The 25,032-nt window shown below is 40.7% G+C and overlaps 1 protein-coding gene across 1 annotated transcript in view; it reads right to left on the bottom strand.

Annotated features, from left to right (window-relative positions):
- The window catches only part of PCYT1B (phosphate cytidylyltransferase 1B, choline), a 109,519-nt gene that overhangs the window by 56,227 nt on the left and 28,260 nt on the right, over positions 1-25,032 (bottom strand). Inside the window, exon 3 of the mRNA XM_021705676.1 lies at positions 15,559-15,675. Within this exon, the coding sequence (XP_021561351.1) occupies positions 15,559-15,675 (117 nt within the window). The remainder of the gene's footprint in view (positions 1-15,558; positions 15,676-25,032) is intronic.

The following is a 25,032-nucleotide window of genomic DNA, read 5'->3' as shown; positions in this document are numbered from 1 at the left end:
AATTCTTAATCTCAGGAAACAAACTGAGGGTTGCTGGAGTGGGGGGGGGGGGGGGGGGATGGGGTGACTGGGTGATAGACACTGGGGAGGGTATGTGCTCTGGTAAGTGCTGTGAATTGTGCAAGACTGTTGAATCTCAGATCTGTACCTCTGAAACAAATAATGCAATATATGTTAAAAAAAAAAAAAAAGAAGAAGAAGAAGATAGAAGGAGGGGAAGAATGAAGGGGGGAAATTGGAGGGGGGGACAAACCATGAGAGATGATGGACTCTGAAAAACAAACTGAGGGTTCTAGAGGGGAGGGGGTGGGAGGATGGGTTAGCCTGGTGATGGATATTTAAGAGGGCACATTCTGCATGGAGCACTGGGTGTTGTGCACAAACAATGAATCATGGAACACTACATCTAAAACTAATGGTGTAATGTATGGTGATTAACATAACAATAAAAAATTTTAAAAAAATCTTTGGGATGCAGCAAAGGCAGTCCTAAGAGGGAAGTATATAGCAATACAAGCCTTTCTCAAGAAACAAGAAAGGTCTCAAATACACAACCTAACACCACTCCTAAAGGAGCTGGAGAAACAACAGCAAATAAAGCCTAAACCCAGCAGGCGAAGAGAAATAATAAAGATCAGAGCAGAAATCAATGAAATAGAAACCAAAAGAACAGTAGAACAGATCAATAAAACTAGGAGCTGGTTCTTTGAAAGAATTACGATTGATAAACCCCTGGCCAGACTTATCAAAAAGAAAAGAGAAACGACCCAAATAAATAAAATCATGAATGAAAGAGGAGCGATCACAACCAACACCAAAGAAATACAAACAATTATAAGAACATATTATGAGCAACTATATGTCTCCAAATTAGACAATCTGGAAGAAATGGATGCATTCCTAGAGAAGTATAAACTACCAAAACCGAACCAGGAAGAAATAGAAAACCCGAACAGACCCATAACCAGTAAGGAAATTGAAGCAGTCATCAAAAATCTCCCAACAAACAAGAGCCCAGGGCCAGATGGTTTCCCAGAGGAATTCTACCAGACATTTAAAGAAGAATTAATACCTATTCTTCTGAAACTGTTCCAGAAAATGAAATGAAAGGAGAACTTCCAAACTCATTTTATGAGGCCAGCATTACTTTGATCCCAAAACCAGACAAAGACCCCATCAAAAAGGAGAATTACAGACCAATATCCCTGATTACCTGGATGCAAAAATTCTCACCAAAATACTAGCCTATAGGATCCTACAGTATATTAAAAGGATTATTCACCACGACCAAGTGGGATTTATTCCTGGGCTGGAAGTTTGGTTCAACATCCACAAAATCAATCAATGTGATACAATACATTAATAAAAGAAAGAACAAGAACCATATGCTCCTCTCAATAGATGCAGAAAAAGCATTTGACAAAGTACAGCACCCTTTCTTGATTAAAACTCTTTAGAGTGTAGGGATAGACGGTACATACCTCAATATCATAAAAGCCATCTATGAAAAACCCACAGCAAATACCATTCTCAATGGGGAAAAACTGAGAGCTTTTCCCCTAAGGTCAGGAATATGGCAGGGATGTCCACTATCACCACTGCTATCCAACATAGTACTAGAAGTCCTAGCCTCAGCAATCAGACAACAAAAAGAAATAAAAGGCATCCAAATCAGCAAAGAATTCAAATTCTCACTCTTCGCAGATGATATGATACTTTATGTGGAAAACCCAAAAGACTCTACCCCAAAACTGCTAGAACTCATACAGGAATTCAGTAAAGTGGCAGGATATAAAATCAATGCACAGAAATCAGTGGTATTTCTATACACCAACAACAAGATAGAAGAAAGAGAAATTAAGGAGTCTATCCCATTTACAATTGCACCCAAAACCATAAGATACCTAGGAATAAATCTAACCAAAGAGGCAAAGAATCTGTACTCAGAAAACTATAGAATACTCATGAAAGAAATTGAGGAAGACACAAAGAAATGGAAAAACGTTCCATGCTCATGGATTGGAAGAACAAATACTGTGAAAATGTCTATGCTACCTAGAGTAATCTACACATTTAATGCAATCCCTATCAAAATACCATCAACTTTTTCAAAGAAATGGAACAAATAATCCCAAAATTTTTGTGGAACCAGAAAAGACCCCAAATAGCCAGAGGAATGTTGAAAAAGAAAAGCAAAGCTGGTGGCATCAATTTCGGACTTCAAGCTCTATTACAAAGCTGTAATTATCAAGACAGTATGGTAACTGGCACAAAAACAGACACATAGATCAGTGGAACAGAACAGAAAGCCCAGAAATGGACCCTCAACTCTATGGTCAACTAATCTTTGACAAAGCAGGAAAGAATGTCCTATGGAAAAAACACAGTCTCTTCTGGGCGCCTGGGTGGCTCAGTTGGTTGAGCGACTGCCTTCGGCTCAGGTCATGATCCTGGAGTCCCGGGATCGAGTCCCACATCGGGCTGAGTCTGCTTCTCCTTCTGACCCTCCCCCCTCTCATGTGCTCTCTCTCTCTCTCATTCTCTCTCTCAAATAAATAAATAAAATCTTTTTTAAAAAATACAGTCTCTTCAACAAATGGTGTTGGGAAAATTGGACAGTCACGTGCAGAAGAATGAAACTGGACCATTTCCATACACCACACACAAAAAATAGATTCAAAATGGATGAAAGACCTAAATGTAAGACAGGAATCCATCAAAATCCTTGAGGAGAACACAGGCAGCAACCTCTTCGACCTCAGCTGCAGCAACTTCTTCCTAGAAACATCACCAAAGGCAAAGGAAGCAAGGGCAAAAATGAACTATTGCTACTTGATCAAGATAAAAAGCTTCTGCACAGCAAAGGAAACCGTCAACAAAACCAAAAGACAACTGACAGAATGGTAGAAGATATTTGCAAATGACATATCAGATAAAGGGCTAGTATCCAAAATCTATAAAGAACTTAACAAACTCAACACCCAAAGAACAAATAATCCAATCAAGAAATGGGTAGAAGACATGAACAGACATTTCTGCAAAGAAGACATCCAAATAGCCACCAGACACATGAAAAAGTGTTCAATATCACTTGGCATCAGGGAAATCCAAATCAAAACCTTAATGAGATACCACCTCACACCAGTCAGAATAGCTAAAATTAACAAGTCAGGAAAGGACAGATGTTGGTGAGGATGCGGAGAAAGGGGAACCCTCCTACACTGTTGGTGGGAATGCAAGCTGGTGCAGCCACTCTGGAAAACAGTATGGAGGTTCCTCAAAAAGTTGAAAATAGAGCTACCCTACGACCCAGCAATTGCACTACTGGGTATTTACCCCAAAGATACAAATGTAGTGATCCGAAGGGGTATGTGCAACCCAATGTTTATAGCAGCAATGTCCACAATAGCCAAACTATGGAAAGAGCCAAGATGTCCATCAACAGATGAATGGATAAAGAAGGTGTGGTATATATATACAATGGAATATTATGCAGCCATCAAAAAAGCGAAATCTTGCCTTTTGCAATGACGTGGATGGAACTAGAGGGTATTATGCTAAGCAAAATAAGTCAGTCAGAGAAAGACAAGTATCATATGATCTCACTGATATGAGGAATTTGAGAAACAAGGACAGAGGATCATAGGGGAAGGGAGGAAAAAATGAAACAAGATGAAACCAGAGAGGGAGAGAAATATTTTAGGGAAAAACTGATATAAATTTCAATTTCTTGACTTGTTTTTAAATGATATTAACTTCTTATATAAGTTTTTATTCAAATTTCAGTTAGTTAACAGTGTAATACTAGTTTCAGGTGTACAATATAGTGATTCAACACTTCCATAGAACACCAGGTGCTCATCACAAGTGCCCTCCTTAATCCCCATCACCTGTTTCACCCATTTTTCCCTTCCTACTTTTTTTTTTAACATGTAATGTATTATTTGTTTCAGAGGTACAGGTCTGTGATTCATCAGTCTTACACAATTCACAGCGCTCACCATAGCACATACCCTCCCCAATGTCCATCACCCAGCCACCCCATCCCTCCCACCCCCCACCACTCCAGCAACCCTCAGTTTGTTTCCTGAGATTAAGAGTCTCTTATGGTCTCTCTCTTTTTTCTCTTTGCTCATTTGTTTTGTTTCTTAAATTCCACATATGAGTGAAATCATATGGTATTTGTCTTCCTCTGACTGACTTATTTCACTTAGCATAATACACTCTAGTTCCATCCACGTGGTTATAGATGGCAAGATTTCATTCTTTTTGATGGCTGCGTTAATATTCCATTGTGTGTGTGTGTGTGTGTGTGTGTGTGTATACCACATCTTTATCCATTCATCAGTTGATGGACACTTGGGCTGTTTCCATAATTAGGCTATTGTAGATAATGCTGCTATAAACATCAGGGTGCATGTATCCCTCTGAATTAGTATTTTTGGATTCTTTGAGTAAAAACCCAGTAGTGCAATTGTCGGATCGTAGGATAGCTCCATGTTTAACTTTCTGAGGCACCTCCATACTGTTTTCCAGAGTGGGTGTGCCAGTTTACCCTCCCACCAACAGTGTAAGAGGGTTCCCCTTTCTCCGCATCCTCACCAACACCTGTTGTTTCTTGTTAAATGACATTAGCTTTTAAAGTAAAAAGAAAAAGGGGCTTTACAATTGGTAGTTTCAATTCACCAAAATAATGCCAACGAGGTAAGCTTACATAAATGAGTTTTCAAATTATTACTGGCCGTAATGCTTAAAAATTAGAAATGCAGATATTATAATCATAGTACATGACCATGGCATTTTGTGTCAGTTTTTGCCCAAGGTTGAGAAGCAGACCGTAGTACTTCCACTTATCACAGTTTCTGGTCTTTGAATCAATTATTTCTACCAAATACCAAGTGTTATGCCAAGCAGCTTTCTGTGCACTTGCCCTGACCAGAGTGGTTTCACGAGCGAAGCCCTTGCTCCACCCAGGGAAACTCCTACAGCAAACCTACCTGTAGACGTACGGGGCCCCATCATTAATACAGTGGGTTCTTTCAATTCACCATAAACATTTTATCTGCTAACTACACACACCATTGCAAGAGCCCATCTTTCCACCAAAATCAAAGAACACCGTTTTGTAAAGGACTCCCTAACTTTCCTCAGTATAGAATTGTCTGCCATTAAAAGTGGTTGAGATACTCAAAAAAGATAGTCTAAAGGTAATGGTCTTCGAACTAGGGCACACATACTCCAGGGGATACACCAAGACTTTTTAAGAGATATCCAAACACAAGAAGCTTTAAAGAACTCAATTTCCAGATCCTCAATTTGCAAAGGTACTCTTTCCTAAAATTAATGGTCCCAAAGAAAGCCTGTGTGTCCAAAACCACCTTTACTCCACTACCCAAAAGAAAGACACCATCCAGATCTTACTGTGCTACACTGCAAGGGGCAGGGAGTTAAGGCTTCAGGCCAAACCAAAGGGAAATCTTGCTTAATGACTACTGCAAACCCCATGGATCTCTAAAAGCTTCCTGTCTTACAAAGATTCCTGTTATAGGTAAAGCCAGGTGTTGGAAACTAATTATGGTAGAGTGGGGAATAATGCAAATTGTTGCCTAACAACTGTGCCTTTTCATTCTCCTAACTATTGTCAAAGGACACAAGGATCTTGAGGGATAAGGCCCAGGAATCCAAAGCAAAAGGAGCAATGGAAAGAAATATTGAATGCTAAAAATGGCTTTTTCATGTAGTTAAGGGTAAGCATTTTTCCAGCTATTCTCAATACTCATATTGAATTCTAGAAATGCCTTTTCTTTTTTAGTTAAGAGTAAGCATTTTTCCCAGCTTTTCACTTCAAAATCATCTCAATAAGGCAAAGCTGTATAGGCTGATACCACTGCATCTTAGAAATGTAACTGGAATATTTTTTTAGAATTATCAATTTTCTCAAAATACGTTGGAACAAGCACATGGATAAAACATTCACAGGCTTTTTTTAAAGATTTCATATGCGTTATTTTAAAAGGAAGTTAAAATATATTCTATCAGATCACATTATAAAACTTACTCCATTTATAGATAATCCTTACCTATTTCCTCTTCTAAAATGTGTATTATTTTCTATCTCCTCCTAGCACAAAATACATACTGCCAAATTATTTTTTAGTAGTATATTCCCTTTTCTATTCTTAAATACATATGGGAAGTATACCCATGGTATCTAATAAAGATAAGTAAGTCATTTCTGATTTTTACATTCGATTTTATTTAATTTTCCCCAAAAGCCAAACGCCAGAGTTTAACACACACACACACACACACACACACACTAATATTTAGAAAAGAAATAACATGTCTTTTTATCATATGCCTCTCCTTATAAATATGGTACTATTTTACCTATAAATTACATTGCATTACTATAAATTAAGTATAACGATTTATTGTCTTGCTTACAACTTATTATATTAGAGCTACATAATTTTAATCTTGACTGATTCTATTTCATACAATGCATTCTATAATGTATTTCTCAGTGGTTTTTATAAGGCTTCCTGAAACACATTAACATATTTGAATTGAAAAGACCTTTTCTCCAGGTTTTTTAGCAGGTTTGACAGTAAGGACTACCTTTGCCAATTAGGTTAGGTGTTTTCTGCAGATTTAGTAAGCAAAACCTGCAGCCCCAAGGTTTCCGGGTGTTTTTTTTTTGTTTTTTTTTTTTTTAACTTTTAAGAAAACAATAAAACCATTTTATCAAAAATTATTGGATTGACAAAGGTATAATGAAATTAACAATATTTTCACCTCCCCAACCCTTTCTAAGTATATCTGGTTAAGCAAGTTGCTTTCAAGTAAAAGAGTAAGGGTTATAATTAGGAATCATTTGGTAAGTCTTGGTAAAGCCTTTTTGTTCTATTTCCCAGAAAGAAAGAAAACAAATGATTCTCACAGCTTGGAAACAAATCTTGCAGGTCAGGTCATTTCTAATCCATTCCTTGCATCAAATTGGAAAGAGGACTTTAATAAATTGTCACTTGACAGACCATTAGAATTATTTTGTTGACAACAACAAATTATTTTTGTGATACATGGCAAATAACTAAGGAGTTCAAAGTTTGAGTGGCATCACTATAACAAACTTCTTCCATTCCCATCTAAATATTTGTGTAAACAAAATACTTCAGCACTGAAATCTATAATAAGGAAGAAGAGGAATAAAATCAATGTTAAACCCTATCTCATTCTAGCAATAAACATTCGTCCACAAATCATAAAATCCCACTCCTCTCATTTAAATGTTAGAGAACACTCAACAGGAAAAATCCCAGAGGAAAAAAATCTCAAGGGAATCCAGAGGATAAAAGCAGCTTACCTATGGAGGAACAAGGATAAAAATACAATGGATGTCTCCACAGAAACAATGGGAGCAAGAAGAGAATGGAGTGAAATATTTAGTATTGAGAGGAAAAAAACCCCGCCAACCTAGAATTCTGTACCCTGTAAAATTAAACTTCAAAAGAGAAGAAGAAATAAAGACCTCCCCCAACAAACAAAAAATGAAGGAATTTCATTCCAGTAGACCTGCCTTGCAAGAAATGTTTTTAAAATTTCTTCTTTAAAAAAAAAAAAAGTTCTTTAGGGAGAAGGAAAATGATGGGTCAGAAATTCAAATTTACATAAAGAAAGGAGAAGGATTCAAGAATGAATAAGATAAGACAAAACATTTTATTTCTCTTATTCTTAATTCATTTAACAGATGAACAATTTGTTCAAAATAGTAACAGCAACAATATATTCAATTACGAATGAATGACTGCAATGATACAAGGGATGGGAGGGAAGAATAAGAAATATTTTGTTTTGGGGCACCTGGGTGGCTCAGTCGGTTAAGCATCTGCCTTCGGCTCAGGTCATGATCCCAGGGTCCTGGGGTCGAGCCCCGCATCAGGCTTCCTGCTCCGTGGGAAACCCGTTTCTCCTTCTCCCACTACCCCCTGCTTGTGTTCCCTCTCTCACTGTGTCTCTGTCAAATAAATAAATAAAATCTTTTAAAAAAACTAAAAAAAAAGGATATATTTTGTTTTTACAAGGTACTTGTACCAACAGTATAGTGTTGTTTGAAAGTGGACTTGGGGGGCGCCTGCGTGGCTCAGTTGGTTAAGCAACTGCCTTCGGCTCAGGTCATGATCCTGGAGTCCCGGGATCGAGTCCCACATCGGGCTCCCTGCTCAGCGGGGGGTCTGCTTCTCCCTCTGCCCTCTTCCCTCTCGTGCTCTCTGTCTCTCATTCTCTCTCTCTCAAGTAAATAAATAAAAAAAAAAAATCTTAAAAAAAAAAAAGAAAGAAAGTGGACTTGGATTAGTTTAGAATGTATATTATAAACTCTAGGGCAACCACTAAAAAAGTGAAAAAAAGAAGTATAATTGATATGCTAAGAAAGGAGAGAAAATGGAATCATATAAAATGCTAAATTAAAACTACAAAAGGCAGAAAAAGTGTGGAAGATACAAGTAGGAACAAAACACAAAGGCAGCAAATAGAAAACAGGGAAAAATAAAGGATATATTAAACCAACTATATCAATAATCACTTGGAACACATATGGTCTACATTTATCAATTATAAGACAGAGACTGTGATCAAAAAACAAGACCCAACTGTATACTGTCTACAAAAAACCCACTTTAATATGAAAACATATATACAGTAAAAAGGATCAAGAACATGGAAGTAGGCACATTAATTTCAGACAGTGTAGACTCCAGAACAAGGGAAGTTATCAAGAAGCAAGGGGCATTACATAATGATAAAAGGGTCAATACTCCACGAAGATATAGCAATCCTTAATGTGGATGTGCCGAAAAACAGAGTCAAAATATATGAGGCAAAAACTGTTGGAACTGCAAGGAGAAATAGATGAATCCACTATAAGAGTTGGAAGCTTTAACACCGCTCTATCAGAAACAGATAGGCCTAGCAGACAGAAAATGAACAACGACATAGTTCAACTCAACAGCACCATCGATCAGCCAGATATAATTGACATCTACTGACTAGTTCATCCAACCACGGCAGAATATACAGCTTTCTCAAGCTCACATGAAGCATTCACCAAGACAGACAACATTCTGGGCCATAAAACACACCATAACACATTTAAAAGAATAGAAATCATACAATGTCTGTTCTCAGACCACAATGGAATTAAACTAGGAATCAAAAAGAGAAAGATAGCTGGAAAATCCCAAAATACTTAGAGATTAAGTAACATACTTCTAAATAACACACGGGTAAAAAAAAATAAATCTCAACAGAAATATTTATTTACTTTTTTTTAAAGATTTTATTTATTTATTTGACAGAGAGAGACACAGCGAGAGAGGGAACACAAGCAGGGGGAGTGGGAGAGGGAGAAGCAGGCTTCCCACTGAGCAGGGACCTTGATGTGGGGCTTGATCCCAGGACACTGGGATCATGACCTGAGCCGAAGGCAGATGCTTAACGACTGACACACCCAGGCACCCCATCAACAGAAATATTTAAATATTTTGAGGTAAATGAAAATGAAAACACAGCTTATCAAAATGTGTGGAATGCAGGGAAAACAGTTTAGAGGGAGATATGTAGCATTAAATGTATAATTGGGGGAAAAAAACAAAGTCTAAAAAGTCTAAATATCTGAAGTCAATAATCTAAGCTTCCACCTTAGGAAACTAGAAAAAGAAGAGCAAATTAAATCCAGAGGTAAGCAGAAGAAATACTAAAAATCAGAACAGAAACTAATGAAATTGAAAACAGGAATCAATAGAGAAAAGCTGGTTCTTTCAAAAGATCAATAAAATTTATAAGCCTCTAGTTAAGAAAAAAGAGAAAATACTCAAATTATTAAAATAGGATATTCAAGAGGGGACATTATTGCCGATCTCATGAACATTAAAAGAATAATAAAGGAATATTAAGAGCAACTCCATAATTTGGTAACCTACACAAAATGGACAAATTCCTTGAAAGACACAAGCTGTCAAAACTTACACTAGAAAAAATAGACAATCTGAATAGAAATTGAATCAATATCTAATAACCTTCTAAAAGAGAAAACACCAGGCCCAGATGAGTTCACTGGTAAATTCTACCAAACATGTAAGGAATAAACTATACCAATTCTTTACAATCTCTTCCAGAAGACAGAGCAGAAGGAATACCTCCTAACTCATTCTATGAGGCCAGCATTTCCCTAATACCAAAATCAAAAGAAGACATTGTAAGGAAAAAAAACTCAGACCAAGTTGTCTCATGAAAATGGATGCAAAACTGTTCAACAAGATATTAATACCTCAGATCCATCAATATATAAAAAGAATTATATACCATGACCAAGTGGGATTTATCTCAGGTATGCAAGGCTGGTTCAACATTTGAAAATCAATTAATGTAATCCATCACATCACCAAGCTAAAGAGGAAAACCACAAGATCTTATCAATAGATGCAGAAAAGGCATTTGATAAAATCCAATACTCCTTCATGATATATACTCTCAGAAAACGGAATAGAGAGGAACTTCCTCAACTTGATAAACACTATCTACAAAAAATCTACAGCTAACATCACACTTAATGGAGAGAAAGTTTACGTTTTCCCGCTAATATCAGGAACAAGGCAATGACATCCCCTCTTACCACTGCTTTTCAACATTGTACTGGAAGTCCTAGCTAGTACAGTAAGCCAAGAAAAGGAAATAAAAAGTATACAGACTGGGAAGGAAGAAATAGAACCATTTTTGCTCACAGATGACATGACAACCTATGTAGAAAATGTGAAAGAATTTACCAAAAAAATTCCCTAGAACTAATAAGCAACTACAGCAAGGTTGCAGGATACAAGTTTGATATATAAAAGTCAATCACCTTCCTACATAAAAGCAATGAACGAGTTTTGAAATTAAGAATGTATTACTGTTTACATTAGCCCCTCCCCTCCCCAAAATGAAGTACTTAGGTATAAATCTAACAAAATATGTGCAAGATCTATATGAAGAACCTACAAAACTCTGATGAAAGATATCAAAGAACAAAATAAATGGAGAAATATTCTATGTTCATGAATAGGAAGACTCAGTATTGTCAAGATGTCAATGCATCTACAGATTCAACGCAATCCCAATCAAAATAACAGCAACTTACTTTGTGGCGACAACTTGACAAATTGATTCTAAAGTTTATATGGAGAGGCAAAAGACCTAGAACACCCACATCAATACTGGGGAAGTAGAACACAATTTGAAGGCTCACACTAACCAACTTCAGTACTTACTATAAAGCTAAAGTAATCAAGAAGGTATAGAACTGGTGAGAGAATGAACAAACAGATCAATGGAACAGAAAAGAGAGCCTAGAAATAGACCCACATAAACACAGTCAAAGGAGCAAAGGCAAAACAATACAGCAGAAATCGTGTATTCAACAAATGATGTTAAAAAACCAGACATCCACATGCAAAAAAAAAAATACTCTAGACACAAATCTTATACTATTCATACTATTCACAAAAATTAACTCAAAAGAGATCACAGATTTAAATGTAAAACACAGAAGTCTAAAACTCCTAGCAGAGGGCGCCTGGGTGGCTCAGTTGGTTAAAACTCCTAGCAGAAAACCTAGATGACCTTGGGTACGGCAGTGATTTTTAGATACAACACAAAAGACACGGACCATCGAAGACACAAGTACTAAACTGGACTTAGTTAAAATTAGGAACTGTGGCCCTGTGAAAGACTGGAATGACATTCCCACAGACTGGGAAAAAATAATTGAAAAAGATAGAAGAGATAAAGGACTGTTACCCAAACTATACAAGGAACACTTAAAACCCAACGATAAGAAAATGAACAACCAGATTTAAAAATTGACAAAAGATCTAACACACACCTCACCGAAGAAGATATACAGATGGCAGGTAAGCATATGAAAAGATGTTCAATATCTTATGTCACCAGGGAATTGAAAACTAAGACAATGAAATACCCCTATAGACCTATTACAATGGCCACAATGCAAAACGCTGACAGCACCGAATGCTGGTGAGGGTACGGAGCAATGGTAACACTCACGCACTGCTGCAGGAAATGCAAGGTGGGGCAGCCACTTTGGAACAGTTTGGCAGTTTCGTACAAAGCTTAACATACTCTTTTCTTAAAGATTTTGTTTATTTTAGAGAAAGAGAGAGAGTGTGCACACGTGCAAGTGGGAGGGAGAGGGGGAGAGCCTCAAGCAGACCCTGCACTGATCACGGAGCCCAACTTGGGGCTCCATCCCACGACCCTGGGATCATGACCTGAGCTGAAACCAAGAGTCAGACGCTCAACCAACTGAACCACCCAGGAGCCCCAAAACTTAACATACAATCCAGCAATCATGCTCCTTGGTTGGTATTTACCCAAAGGAGTTGAAAACGTATGTCCACATAAAAACTTGCATATGGATGTTTATAGCAGCTTTATTCATAACTGCCAAAACTTGGGAGCAACCCAGGTGTCCTTCAGGAAGTAAATGGACGAACTGTGGTACATTCAGACAATGGGGTATTATTTTATTATTCAGCACTAACAAGTGAACTAGCAAGCCGTGAAGAGACATGGAGGAACCTTAAATATGTATCACTGAGTGAAAAAAGCCAATCTGAAAAAGGTACCTACTGTAAAATTCCAATTATATAATATTCTGGGAAAAAACTATAGAGATGGTAAAAAGATAAGTGGTTGCCATGGGCTGGGAGGAGAGATGGATGAATAGGCAGAGCACAGAGAATTTTTAAGGCAGTGAAACTAATTTTGTATAACATGACAATAGTGGATACATGTCGTTATACATTTGCCAAAACCCATAGCATGTGCCACACTAAGAGAAAAGTCTAACATCAGCTGTGGACTCTGGGTGATGATGATGTGTCGGTGTAGGTTACATTGGACTGGAACCAATGTATCAGTCTGGTCTGGGATGTTGATGACGAGGGAGGCTATGCATATTTGGGCATATGGGAATTCTCTGTATTTTCTGCTCAATTTTGCTGTGAACATAAAACTTTCCTAAAAAAATGTTTATTGAGGGGACGCCTGGGTGGCTCAGTTCGTTAAGCGTCTGCCTTCAGCTCAGGTCATGTTCCAGGGTCCTGGGATCGAGCCCTATATAGGGCTCCTTGCTCAGTGGTGAGTCTGCTTCTCCCTCTCCCACTCCCCCTGCTTGTGCGCTCTCTGTCTCTCTCTCTCTCTGTCTCACTCTGTCTCTCTCTCTGACAGATAAATAAATAAAATCTTTAAAAAAATTTTGTTGAGGTTTGAAAATGTCAATACTTACAATATTAAAGAAATTATGTCTTTCACAACTATTTAAACTTAGAATAGAAGGGGCACCTGGGTGGCTCAGTCGGTTAAGCATCTGCCTTAGGCTCGGGTCACGACCCCAGGGTCTTGGGATCGAGCCCCGCACCGGGCTCCCTGCTCCGGGGGGGGGCCTGCTTCTCCCTCTCCTCCCCGCTTGTGCTCTCTCTCACAAACTCTGTCTCTCTCTCTCCCAAATAAATAAATAAAATCTTAAAAAAATAAAAATAAATAAACTTAGAAAATTTTAGATGTCAACTTAAAAAAACTGCAAAAAGGTATTTAGTTTTTCAAAATTCTTTTAGGGATGTGGGGAACAAAGTTTGAAGACTCCTAGTCTAAGACAATGGTTATCAGCAGGGGCCTCATCATCCCCTAGGAAGCATTTCAGGAAATTGGTGGGGCATCTTTAGTTGCCACGATGATTGGAGGCAGCTGCTGGCATTTAGTGGGAAAGGTGCCAGTGATGCTAAACATCTTGCAAGGTGTGGGGCAGCTTCGTAGGAGATTTTTGACACAACACGCAGGATTTCTGAATGACCCTGCACTGTTTTAAATCATTTGAGTCTAGAAACTAACTTTGTTTTTCTTCTCATCACAAAGCATTTCTGGAATAACTGGGATAGATGCTGCATTTTAGAGGAAGGCAACTGCTACACAGCTCAAAGGAAGACTGTACTTGTCCACAATTCTATCCAAACGTGTTTGCTACAGCGATGCCCCTCACGGTAAGCGAGCTCTGATACCATGCCCCTGGTATCACCCTTAACGTGATCACCCACAGCTATGGCTAGTGTTCCCACTAAGCGTGACCCACATCAAACCACCTCCCAGCCTGGGTCACCAAAACACTGCAGAGGTCTCCCCAGGGCCTCAGCAGCTCAGGACCACACTCCAGGTGGTAGTGCTCCTTCCAGAAATGGTTTTCCACTCGAGATAAACAGAAATGAACAACAGATGGGTTCTCTGCCTGCCTTGGGTGCCCTCTGCGTGACTTGTCCAGTACTTATTGCCTTTTATCATCTCTTCCTTCTGGAAAGAACTCCATTCAATAACCACGTGGTCACCATCCTCAGTAAAATCTGTAGAAAGGTGCCTCTCAAATATTCAAAACATAGTCTTAAACTTGCAGAAGGTAACAAAATACTTTAAAAACAGAGACATGGGGGCGCCTGGGTGGCTCAGTCGTTAAGCATCTGCCTTCGGCTCAGGTCATGATCCCGGGGTCCTGGGATCGAGCCCCGCATCGGGCTCCCTGCTCCGCGGGAAGCCTGCTTCTCCCTCTCCCACTCCCCATGCTTGTGTTCCCGCTCTCGCTGTGTCTCTCTGTCAAATAAATAAAATCTTAAAAAAAACAAACACAAAAACACAGAGACATGGTCTCTTAACAGCACCTTTTTCCTCACAGTAGAGGTTTCAGGGTTGACAGTGCCTAGTTCAGCTAATGGCACAAAAACTGATCACCATGAAAGGATATGGTGCTTCCAGAAGCTACAGAGGAGAGATGCAGGTGTCGCGAGGCAGGCACTATCCCCTTTACCCAAACTGAAATGGGTTGTAGGCCTTCTGGAGGAGGAAAATTTCCATCCACATCCAACCACCCTTCTTCCACAGGCTTATGAAGTAAGCCATTTCCTTCACTGTGAACCAAAATTACGCAGGTATCTAAATCTCCATTTCTTTAACACACAGTACATAAGCCCCGTTAACTAGGTTATCGTCAGCCAGGACACTTAGCGCAGCACCATCTGAAGTGCTGTGGGCCACACAAAGCAAACAGACAGTGACCTTGTTTACCCTTAATTATCCTTAAGCCCCTCGGCTCTCTAGGATTTGAAATCAAAATAACATTGCTTTTCTCCTAACCTTCCAGAAAATTTTAGAAACGTAAATTTGATCATGCCTCGCTCACAAGAAGAAAGGCATTAATGGGAAACATGAAGCGGTTGCACTTGGTATTATTTGTCTGTCTCTCTCGGGGACTCAGTGGTGTCTAACCCCATGAGGTGATTTCCCCTATGGCTTTTTAAACGTCACGTTAAATTTCAGACAGCCAACAAGTGAGCCAGTATCGGTTGAAGTGGGAGTAATAACCATGTGAGATTTTAATAATGGAACTCTGAAAGGGATCCTTTTCAGGAGGCACATTATAAAGGGATTTTCTAGACAAAGAGAAAATGCAATTCTTACCTCCAACCAACAAGTAGCTGTTGGGAAACAGTGTTTTTGCTTGCATAAGTGCCCTTGCATGACCAGAATGGAAGAGGTCAAATATTCCATCGGCGTAGACTCTGACAGGCCTGTCAACTGTGGAAGAAACAAAGTGTCATCAACACAACCGCAGAAGAAGGCAGCCCTGTGACCTGATGCTTCTGTCATCAGGACACCAGTGTGAGGAGGTTTACCTGGATAAAACACCATGTCTGGGTACCACCAGTCTCTTATTAGGGCACACAGTGACTTTTACAAAGAGGCTCTTTGGAGGCTAGCAAAGTGGAGTAAAAACAGAGAACTAAGAGCGCAAGAGCGACCCAGAACACACATTTTAAACCAAGAGGAGAGACAAACACAGGGCGGCCCGGAGTTCTCTGAACCCAGAGTCGAGTCTGGGGTGTCTGAGCCGGCAGATTCAGACACCAGCCCAGGCGTCAGCAAAGGGTTGGCAGAGTCAGCCCAGCGGGGCTATCGAGGCAGGAGTAACCGAGGCGCTTAATGAAGAGGAAAAACGACCTCATTCTTGGCTCGGGCAGTCCTGAACGAAGGCCCCCGAGACCCGCTCCCCAAGGCAGCGGCGTGCGGGAGTGTGCTCCTGCAGCTCCGAGAGACAGGCGCGCGCCTTTCCTCCCAGCTCCAGGCCCCACAGGAAGCCCGGAAGCCGGAAGCCGGGAAGCAGCCGGGGCGGTACGTGCACCACAGGAACCGGCGGAGGCTGCCAACCTGGGCTTACTTCCTTCCGGCGCGCCACTGCACGAAGCTCACTCCCTGACCTCTTTGGCGTCGTAAGAGATGGGGGGTGGGGGGGAGGAGGACACGTGCCCCAAAGACAGAAGAGTCAGGTGACATGTGGGGGTGGCCCTCAGTGTTGCAGGCCAGCGACCAACACTACAGTCCCTCTGAGGGACAAAGGTCAAGAGAGAAGAGGCCTCACGAGACATTCTCACGGGGCCATATGGTGCTCTGGGAAGTGCCATTCCGTGACAGAGAGGGATATGTTCGCCACAGCCCCGTGGAGGCCAGGAGACGGCACTAGAAACTACAGGATGACACTTTGCTCAGACAGCCCAAAGACCCACCTCCTCCAACAACACAGAGACAGTGGGGGTAGAGGGGTTGGGTGCCAACTTTTACACCATTCTGGACTATCGACGAAGGAACCAGAAAGTGAAAATATGGCAAACTAAAAGCTAAATATGGCAAACTGAACATATATGCATTTATTTCCACTTCCTCCCAAATACTACAAGAATTACAGGTAAAGAATTAAAAAGGTATATCCCCCCCCCCAAAAAAATTAAAAGGTATAATCCCCCAGGGCAGAGGAAACAAGAACGGCAATGACAGTGGATGAGAGATGGGCACAACATTTTGGAAAGTTAAGATCATCAAATGGTGAGTGTCTATAGGAAACAAGAATTGGGGTGAGGGCAGATAGGGAAAGGGATTGTTGAGTCACTGGGTTTTTTTTTTTAATAAGCCTAAGAGTCCTATTTTTCCAGTACATGCATGTATTATAATGATGTTATAAAAATAAATTTAAAAACGAAATCAATGCAAACTTCTGGTGAATGATTTTTAAGACAGATTTAAAATTGTGATTACTTCTTGATGTAGTATAACCTCATTAATTTGGAATATAAATTAAAAGGAATGTTACATTAATAGATTCAGATGGTACAATGTTTCTAATAAATTAAATTTCTCTAATAAAAAAGAACTCGAGAGACTTTATGTCAGATAGGGAATTGCAGTTATTCCCAATTATACACCATTCTGAACAAACAGAATTGCCTTCACAGGATTATACTGGATTCTAAATAAGGCATGGTAAATAGAAAATGCTTTGAAATAACAAACTGTCTAATGAGGGATCCTTGGTTTCAATGCTCTTATTCAATTTGAATTCAATTGAGGAAAATTTTTTTAAGATATAAATCCCAGGGGAAAGCAGATGGCAGTTTTGCAAAACTTTTTGTTATTGATTCAGAGGTGATCAAGATAAATGAATTCAGGAAGCAGGGAGGAAAGAAAAGTAAAGAAAGATGACTTAATTACCAAGAAAAAGACCATTTAGTAAATCTTTGAAGAGTATTTGTGGAGTTGATTTTGCAATAAGCTCACTTTTTAAAATTGTAGTGTGTCAGCAATTTCCAGACTGGGAAACGGGACCAAAAAAAAAAAAACCAACACCCCAAAAAAAAAACCAATCTTAACAAATGAGTGCTTCAAGAAAAAAAAAAAGACAAAGAAAGATGGAATGGAAGTGGGTCTGCAGATGAGAGATTTAAAAGACTTATTCAAGGGGCGCCTGGGTGGCTCAGTCCTTAAGCGGCTCAGGTCTTGATCCCAGGGTCCTGGGATCGAGCCCCGCATCGGGCTCCCTGCTCCGCGGGAAGCCTGCTTCTCCCTCTCCCACTCCCCCTGCTTGTGTTCCCTCTCTGTCAAATAAATGAATAAAATCTTTAAATAAATAACTGAAGACTTATCAACATATTGAAGGTATAGATATTATTTGGATTTGGGTTCAAACTAACTATCAGTGAATGAGGACATAAGATAATCGGAAATTGGAACACTGGATATTTGGTGATATTAAAGAATTACTGTTAATTTTTAGGTGAGAAAATGGTGCAATGGTTATGTTTTTAAAAACTGGTTTTTTAAGACATTTATACAGAAATATTTATGGATGGAATGATAGGAAGCCCAGGGCTTTGTTTCAAATAATTCAAGAGGGGGCAGTGGATGGAGGCGTGCATGGGCTAAGACTGGCATGGGATGGTGGTTGATAGCTATAGGTGACAGACACACGAAGGTTCATTATATTCTTCTACCTTTGTGTATGTATGAAATTCTCTACAATAAAGTTTTTAAGAGTGTGGCTATTTTTTAGTTTCTATGTTTATTTCTTTTATTCTTTTGTTTCAGATTTTTCCGGACATCTTTTTAAGCATTTGGGCATTCTCCAGAGCATCTATGTTGGGAACCACTGGCTGGTGAAGCTGGAGGTCTGGCAATGATCCCGAGTGGGAACCCAACTACATCATGGCCATGGTGGAGAGACCTTAAGGGTCCTCCCAGGGATCCCTGCCACCTGGTGTTCACGCCTTGGTGCCAACTCCTTCCTTTGAAATGTGAGTGGGGTGGGCGCCTGGGTGGCTCAGTTGGTTAAGCAACTGCCTTCGGCTCGGGTCATGATCCCAGGGTCCTGGGATGGAACCCCGCATCCGGCTCCCTGCTTAGCAGGGAGCCTGCTTCTTCCTCTCCCTCCCCCTGCCACTCCCCCTGCTTGTACTCACTCTCATTGTCAAATAAATAAATAAAATCTTTAAAAAAAATGAAATGCGAGTGGGACCTGTGACTTGTTTCTAACCAGTTGAGTATGGCAAAGAGGATGGATGGCACTCCCATGATTACGTTCCACTATGTAAGATTCCATATTGCTAGCAGACTCACTCTTTCTCTCTCGGTGGCTTTGAAGAAGGAAGCTATCGTGTTGTGATAGGGCCACATGGCAAGGAACTACAGGTATCTCCTAGGGGCTGACGGTGGCCTCTGGCTGACAACCAGCAGAAAGCTAGATCTTTGGTCTTAGAGCTGCAAGGAAACAACCTGTGTGAGCTTGGAAACAGGTCTCTCACCATCAAGCCTCCAGGTGAGAGATGAGTCCTGGGTGACACCTTAAACGCAACCTTGCAGGATCCTGAGCAGAGGACTCCGCTTAGCCAGGCTCCCAGCCCACATAAATTATGACGTAATAAATCTGCATTGTTTTAAGCCACTAATTCTGCAGCAGTATGTTATGCAGCATAGAAAATGAATACAATGGCATTATAAATTTTCTGCCCACAACTATAAATTCTCAGAAGTATTTCAAATAAATTGCTGTTTATCCTGAATGGACAGAGTGAGGTCTATCAGATAAATGTGATGTTCTGGTAAAATGCCTATATGTATAGCACATGTCGATTGCTATGTTCCAAATAATTTCCATATAATGAACTACACATAACACCAAAATGATGCTGAATATTTGCTTAAGAATCATGGATACAGGGGCGCCTGGGTGGCTCAGTCGTTAGGCGTCTGCCTTCGGTTCAGGTCATGATCCCGGGGTCCTGGGATCGAGCCCCACATCAGGCTCCCCACTCAGCGAGAAGCCTCCTTCTCCCTCTCCCACTCCCCCTGCTTGTGTTCCCTCTCTCGCTGTGTCTCTGTCAAAAAAATAAATAAAATCTTAAAAAAAAAAAAAAGACTCATGGATACAAATAATGACCATGGTATAGTATTATGGAGAAATCTGACTTTTTTTTTTTTAACTTCCTGGATCTTACACTCCAAATTTTTCTAAGTTATTCAGCACTTATAAACAAATGAAATGGTGAGGGAGCTATGCTTGCCTCACATCTCACACCATATATGAAAATTAACTCAAAATGTATCATAGATCTAAATGTATGGACTAAAGTTGTGAAACTTCTAGAAGAAATGGGGAGAGAATCTTAGTGACTGTGGGTTTGGCAAAAATTTCTTGAATAGGGGGCACCTGGGTGGCTCAGTCTGTTAAGCCTCTGACTTCGGCTCGGGTCATAACCTCAGGGTCCTGGGATCGAGCCCCTTGTCATGTCAGGCTCCCTGCTCAGCGGGGAGTCTGCTTCTCCCTCTGCTCTTCCCGCCCCCCACTCATGCTCACTCTCTAGCTCTCTCTCTCTCTCTCAAAGAAATCTTTTAAAAAATTTCTTGAATAGGCCCCAAAAGGACACATTATAAAGCCAAAAAATAATAAAAATAAATTGGACCTTACTTCAAACTCACATCTTCAAAAGACATTTTTACAAAAATACAAAGGCGAGTCAGGGAGAAAATATTTGCAAAATATATATCTGATCTAAGCCTTGTATCTAGAATACAAAAGAACTGTCAAAAATCAATAAGAAATACCTCATTTTAAAAAAGGGCAAGAAATTTGAACAGACACTTCAAAGAAAATAAATATATGAATGGCAAATAAGCTCATGAAAAGATCTTTAATATCATTAGTTATCAGGGAAATAGAAATTAAAGCTAGAATAATAGACTACTTCATACCCTTAGAACAGCTAAGAATTTAAAAATATATTGACCCTACCAATTCTTGGCGAGGGTAGAGAGCAACTGGAACTCTCGAACAATGCCAGTGGGAATGTAAAATGGTACGATCACACTGCAAAGCAGCTGGGCAGTTAGAAAAAGTTGAACATCCACCTACTATATGGCCAGACAGAAGGCAATCACCAACTGCATTATACCTGAACTCACATTTTTGTGGGTTGCGTTATGGCTTTTCTTGGTATTCCTTCAGACTCAGGCAACAACAAATGGGTGACTATTCATTTTTGATTATGGCTTTTAACCTACATTTAAACAGTGCTTTAAAAGTCCATATGATTTACCAAGCACCTATCTTTCACTCAATCTTTGCATCAATTCTAATGTGTGTGGGAGAGAATGGACTTACTATCCTTATTTCATAGAGGGGCAATGGAAGCTCAGCCTAGTTAAGCAGCTTACCCAATATCGTACAACGAAGCTGTGACGAAATGTGAGTACGAGCCAAACTTCACTGCCCTTTCTTCTAACTCATGGCGCCGTCTAGAAAACTACATTCCAATATGAATTCTTTTTTAAAAGAGCGGGATTAGTACTAAACACCCACTAATTACAGTCACTAGTATTGTTTTGTGTACAATTGATGTACAAAAATGGTGGCACAAAAATTAGCCTTTAAAAATCTAATCGTTACATATTTTATCAAGTTTACAATAGCTTTATATAAACTTGATAATTTCCTTCTACTTATAGCCAGCTTTTACTGATAGTGATTGGTGTTAACTTTTTAAATACTTAAATTGAAATTTTAAAAAAGTATATTTAGGGGCGCCTGGGTGGCACAGTTGGTTAAGCATCTGACTCTTGGTTTCGGCTCAGGTCCTGATCTCAGGGTTGTGGCATGGGATCGAGCCCCGTGTCAGGCTCCGCGCTCAGTGCCAAGTGTGCTCGGATTCTTTCTCCCTCTGCCCCTCCTGCTTGTGCTCTTTCGCTTGCTCTCTCTAAAATAAATAACTCTTTTCAAAAAAGGGTATATTTAAGGAAAATTAGAGTACAGGTGCACACAAACAAGGCAAAATTCATTGAGGTAGTTCTTGAAAAAATGAATTTGGCAAACTCTACGCACCGTGGAAATGGAACAACACAAATCCCTCTTTGAGAAAGAAAACAGGCAATTAGAACTGAATTTCCTTTTAAGATAAAAGGCAGCTGTGATGAAAAGGGACCTATGAAACAATCACTTGGACTTCTCCTTTATCTGAAGACAGAGGAGTGATTCTCGGTCTCTGATAGATATGAAACCTTGCAGGTTCATAGTTCCACAGCTGGACTAATTGAGCTCAGACCAAAGGTGCCAATTCCAATTGTTCTACTGTGTTCCTTCTCTTGTGGCTCACAGAGAACATACAGGAGCTAAGAGCGATGAGCAGTTTGTCATTACCTCTTTTAGAATTTATATGCCAGCCCCTCTTTGGGCAGACTGACAATTGTGCAACATATTGTAGGCAATTGTACTAAGTCATAAAATAGGGCCAGTGAAGGAGATAAAGACTTCACTTATAACTATAATCTTGAAGTACGTTATAAACCCCAAATGTGGGTCTGTTTGTCTTTTTGATGGAATGCTCAAGACAGCACCACAAAAAGGTAATTGCTTAGTAGTCTTGAAAATTACCAAACGTTCCAAAAAAGCAATGATGTTTTTCTTGTTTTCTACTAACAGCACAATGCCCCAACAATTATATTTGGATAATCTCCCTGTCATTCCCTCCAACCATTACCAACAGTTACTCTTTGTCAGTGGTTCTGGCAGTGAGGTCCCAGGACAGGCAGCATCAGCAGGGAACTCGTTAAGGGATGCACCATCCCCAGCCCCACCCCCACCCCAGATCTGCTCCATCACGCACCTGGCAGGTGATGGCTACTTGAACAAGGCAGAGGATTTGAAGCAGCAAAGAGGACCACTGCTGTAATAAAACAATGGTTATCAGAGTGTGGTCTAAGACTATCACGTGCCTTCTACTAATCAAAGAACTGACATCTTGTCACATTTTAATATGGACAAGATGGCTGAGCTTCCATGCCATTCCATTTAATATGGCTGAGCTTCCATGCCATTCCATTTAATAACTCCCTTATTTAGACATTCTAAACAAAGGAGTTTCTAACAAAAATGGGGCCCTCCCCCCCTCTGCCAGCCAGGTGCCCATCAACATCACAAACTCTCTTGGATAACTTCCCAGGGTCATCACCTGAGACAACAGGAGACTTTCTCTTCTAGTACGAAGAGTTCACCTGTGCTTCATCTCACTCCTGCAGAGACCCATGTTCCACAGAGCCCACGACACAGCTGTTTCAAAACGTACCACCATCTTATTCTAACTTGGTTCTTGGCGTTTAAACCGCTTGGTGGTCAGACAACATACCAGTGCCCAATCTAACCCCATCAGCTTGATGCCAGCTCAGAGCATCACACCCAACTCTCTGATTTTATTCCAGAGGGCAAGCTCCTCCTCTTGTCCCAAACTTCCATTCATTCACTCAGTCACTCACGAAGTATTTACTGAGCACACAGGATTTGACAAGAAGGTCTCTAGATGCTGGTGAAACAGCAGTGAGCAAGGCAGACAGCCCTGCCGCTATGGAAGATCACAGCCACTGTCTGTCTGTCTTGTCTGTCTCGTTCACCTGCCACCCTCCAGTTCAAAGCCTGTGTTCTCACTGAGCTCCGCGGTCAGCTATGGCCCGTGCAGAGATTTGAGGTAAAGGGACTTGGGGGCAAATCCTAGCTCTATCCAGTCAGCTAGGACATTTGACAAGTTACTTTTCCATTCTCCAAGTCCTCAAGAAAGGACACAAGATTACCCATCTCACAGTTTTTGCTGTCAGATGGGTAAGAGACCAGACGCAAAGACCAAACGAGATAGAGTACAGCACGCAGCACGTAGCAGATGTACGGGAAGTTCTACCTCCCTTTCCCGGGCAAAGTAGGGGCCTCTTCTTCGGTGGCCTGAAGCTCAGTCTTTCACTTTAGGTTAAATTAGTTCTTTCATAATCACCTGGAATTCCATTGTGGCTTTTGGATTTATTGCTGGGGTCAACATTTCTCAGTGTATGGTCTGTAAACCACCAAGTTCACAATCACCTGGCTATTAGTTCAAAACACAGATGCTTGGGCCCCATCCCAGATTCAGGGGTAAGGGAGAGAGAGCAGGAAATCTGCTTTTCTTTTTTTTAAAAGATGTTTTATTTATTTATTTGAGAGAGCAAGTGAGCGAGCATCAGTGGGGCGGGGGGCGTGGGCAGAGGGAGAGGGAGAAGCAGATTCCCCACTGAGCAGGGAGCCCAACACAGGGCCCGATCCCAGGACCCTAGGATCATGACCTGAGCCAAAGGCAGACGCTTGACCAACTGAGCCACCCAGGTACCCCAGGATATCTGCTTCTTTAACAAGGCACCAGGTGATTTGTTGCACACTTAAGTGTGGGAACGACCGGTTTAGCAGCTAAGAGCTACTTCCCCAAGCCTCTTCTTGCCTTTCTCAAAGCTGATTATTAACTTTGCCCGCCCTCGCTTCCTCACCTCACTCCCTTGAAGATATTCTTCAAAAGGAAACAGAGAGTCATGATCGAGAGCCCAAGCGTGAACAAAATGGCTTTGATGTCAAACCCCAGGTTGACCACCCACCCGTGGGGCTCAAGTGGGTCCCCTACAGCAGCAGCACCTGGGGTGCTGAGAGGCAGATGATTAGGCCCCACCCCATTTGGACTGAATCAGAAACTCTGGGGGTGAGGCCCAGCCATCTAGTTTGATGAGCCCTCCAGGTGATTCTGATGCACCTCCAGTGTGAGGACCCCTGGCAGCGGCTCACTCACTTACCTTGCGAGATTCATGGCTTCTCGAAAGCCTTCATTCTCTCCTCTGGGAAATAAAGTACTAACCACAGAGTGGTAGAGTCAAAGGACATGGTACATCTAAAGAACTTAGCAATAGTAAGCACTTAATAAATACCTATTACTATTAAGCAAATTGTCCTTTGTCCCACGGATTCTCTTAAGCCAGGGATGTTTGCTTTTTGCCATGGTGAGTGGAAACCAAGTCATGCCATCTTCAGTGTCTCAAAGCTCAGCTGCTCAACTAGTCTTAGTTTTCACTCCAGCCGCATCACCTGGAATGTCCCTCATTGACTCCTACACAGCTATCTCTGTGCCTTCACTCTTCCGCTTCCATCGGCCTGGGACACCCTTCTGTTGACTGCCCACCTAGTCCCAATCTCACTTCTCCCAAAACAAGCAGCTCAGGTTGGCTACAAGGTCTTTCCTGACTGTTCCAGGCCCAATGAATCTGCTCTTCTTAAAA

This window comes from Neomonachus schauinslandi, chromosome X, assembly GCF_002201575.2.
Source record: "Neomonachus schauinslandi chromosome X, ASM220157v2, whole genome shotgun sequence".
Taxonomy (NCBI): Eukaryota; Metazoa; Chordata; class Mammalia; order Carnivora; family Phocidae; genus Neomonachus; species Neomonachus schauinslandi.
Note: the sequence above shows the minus strand (reverse complement) of the source record. Positions and strands in the feature narration are given on the sequence as shown.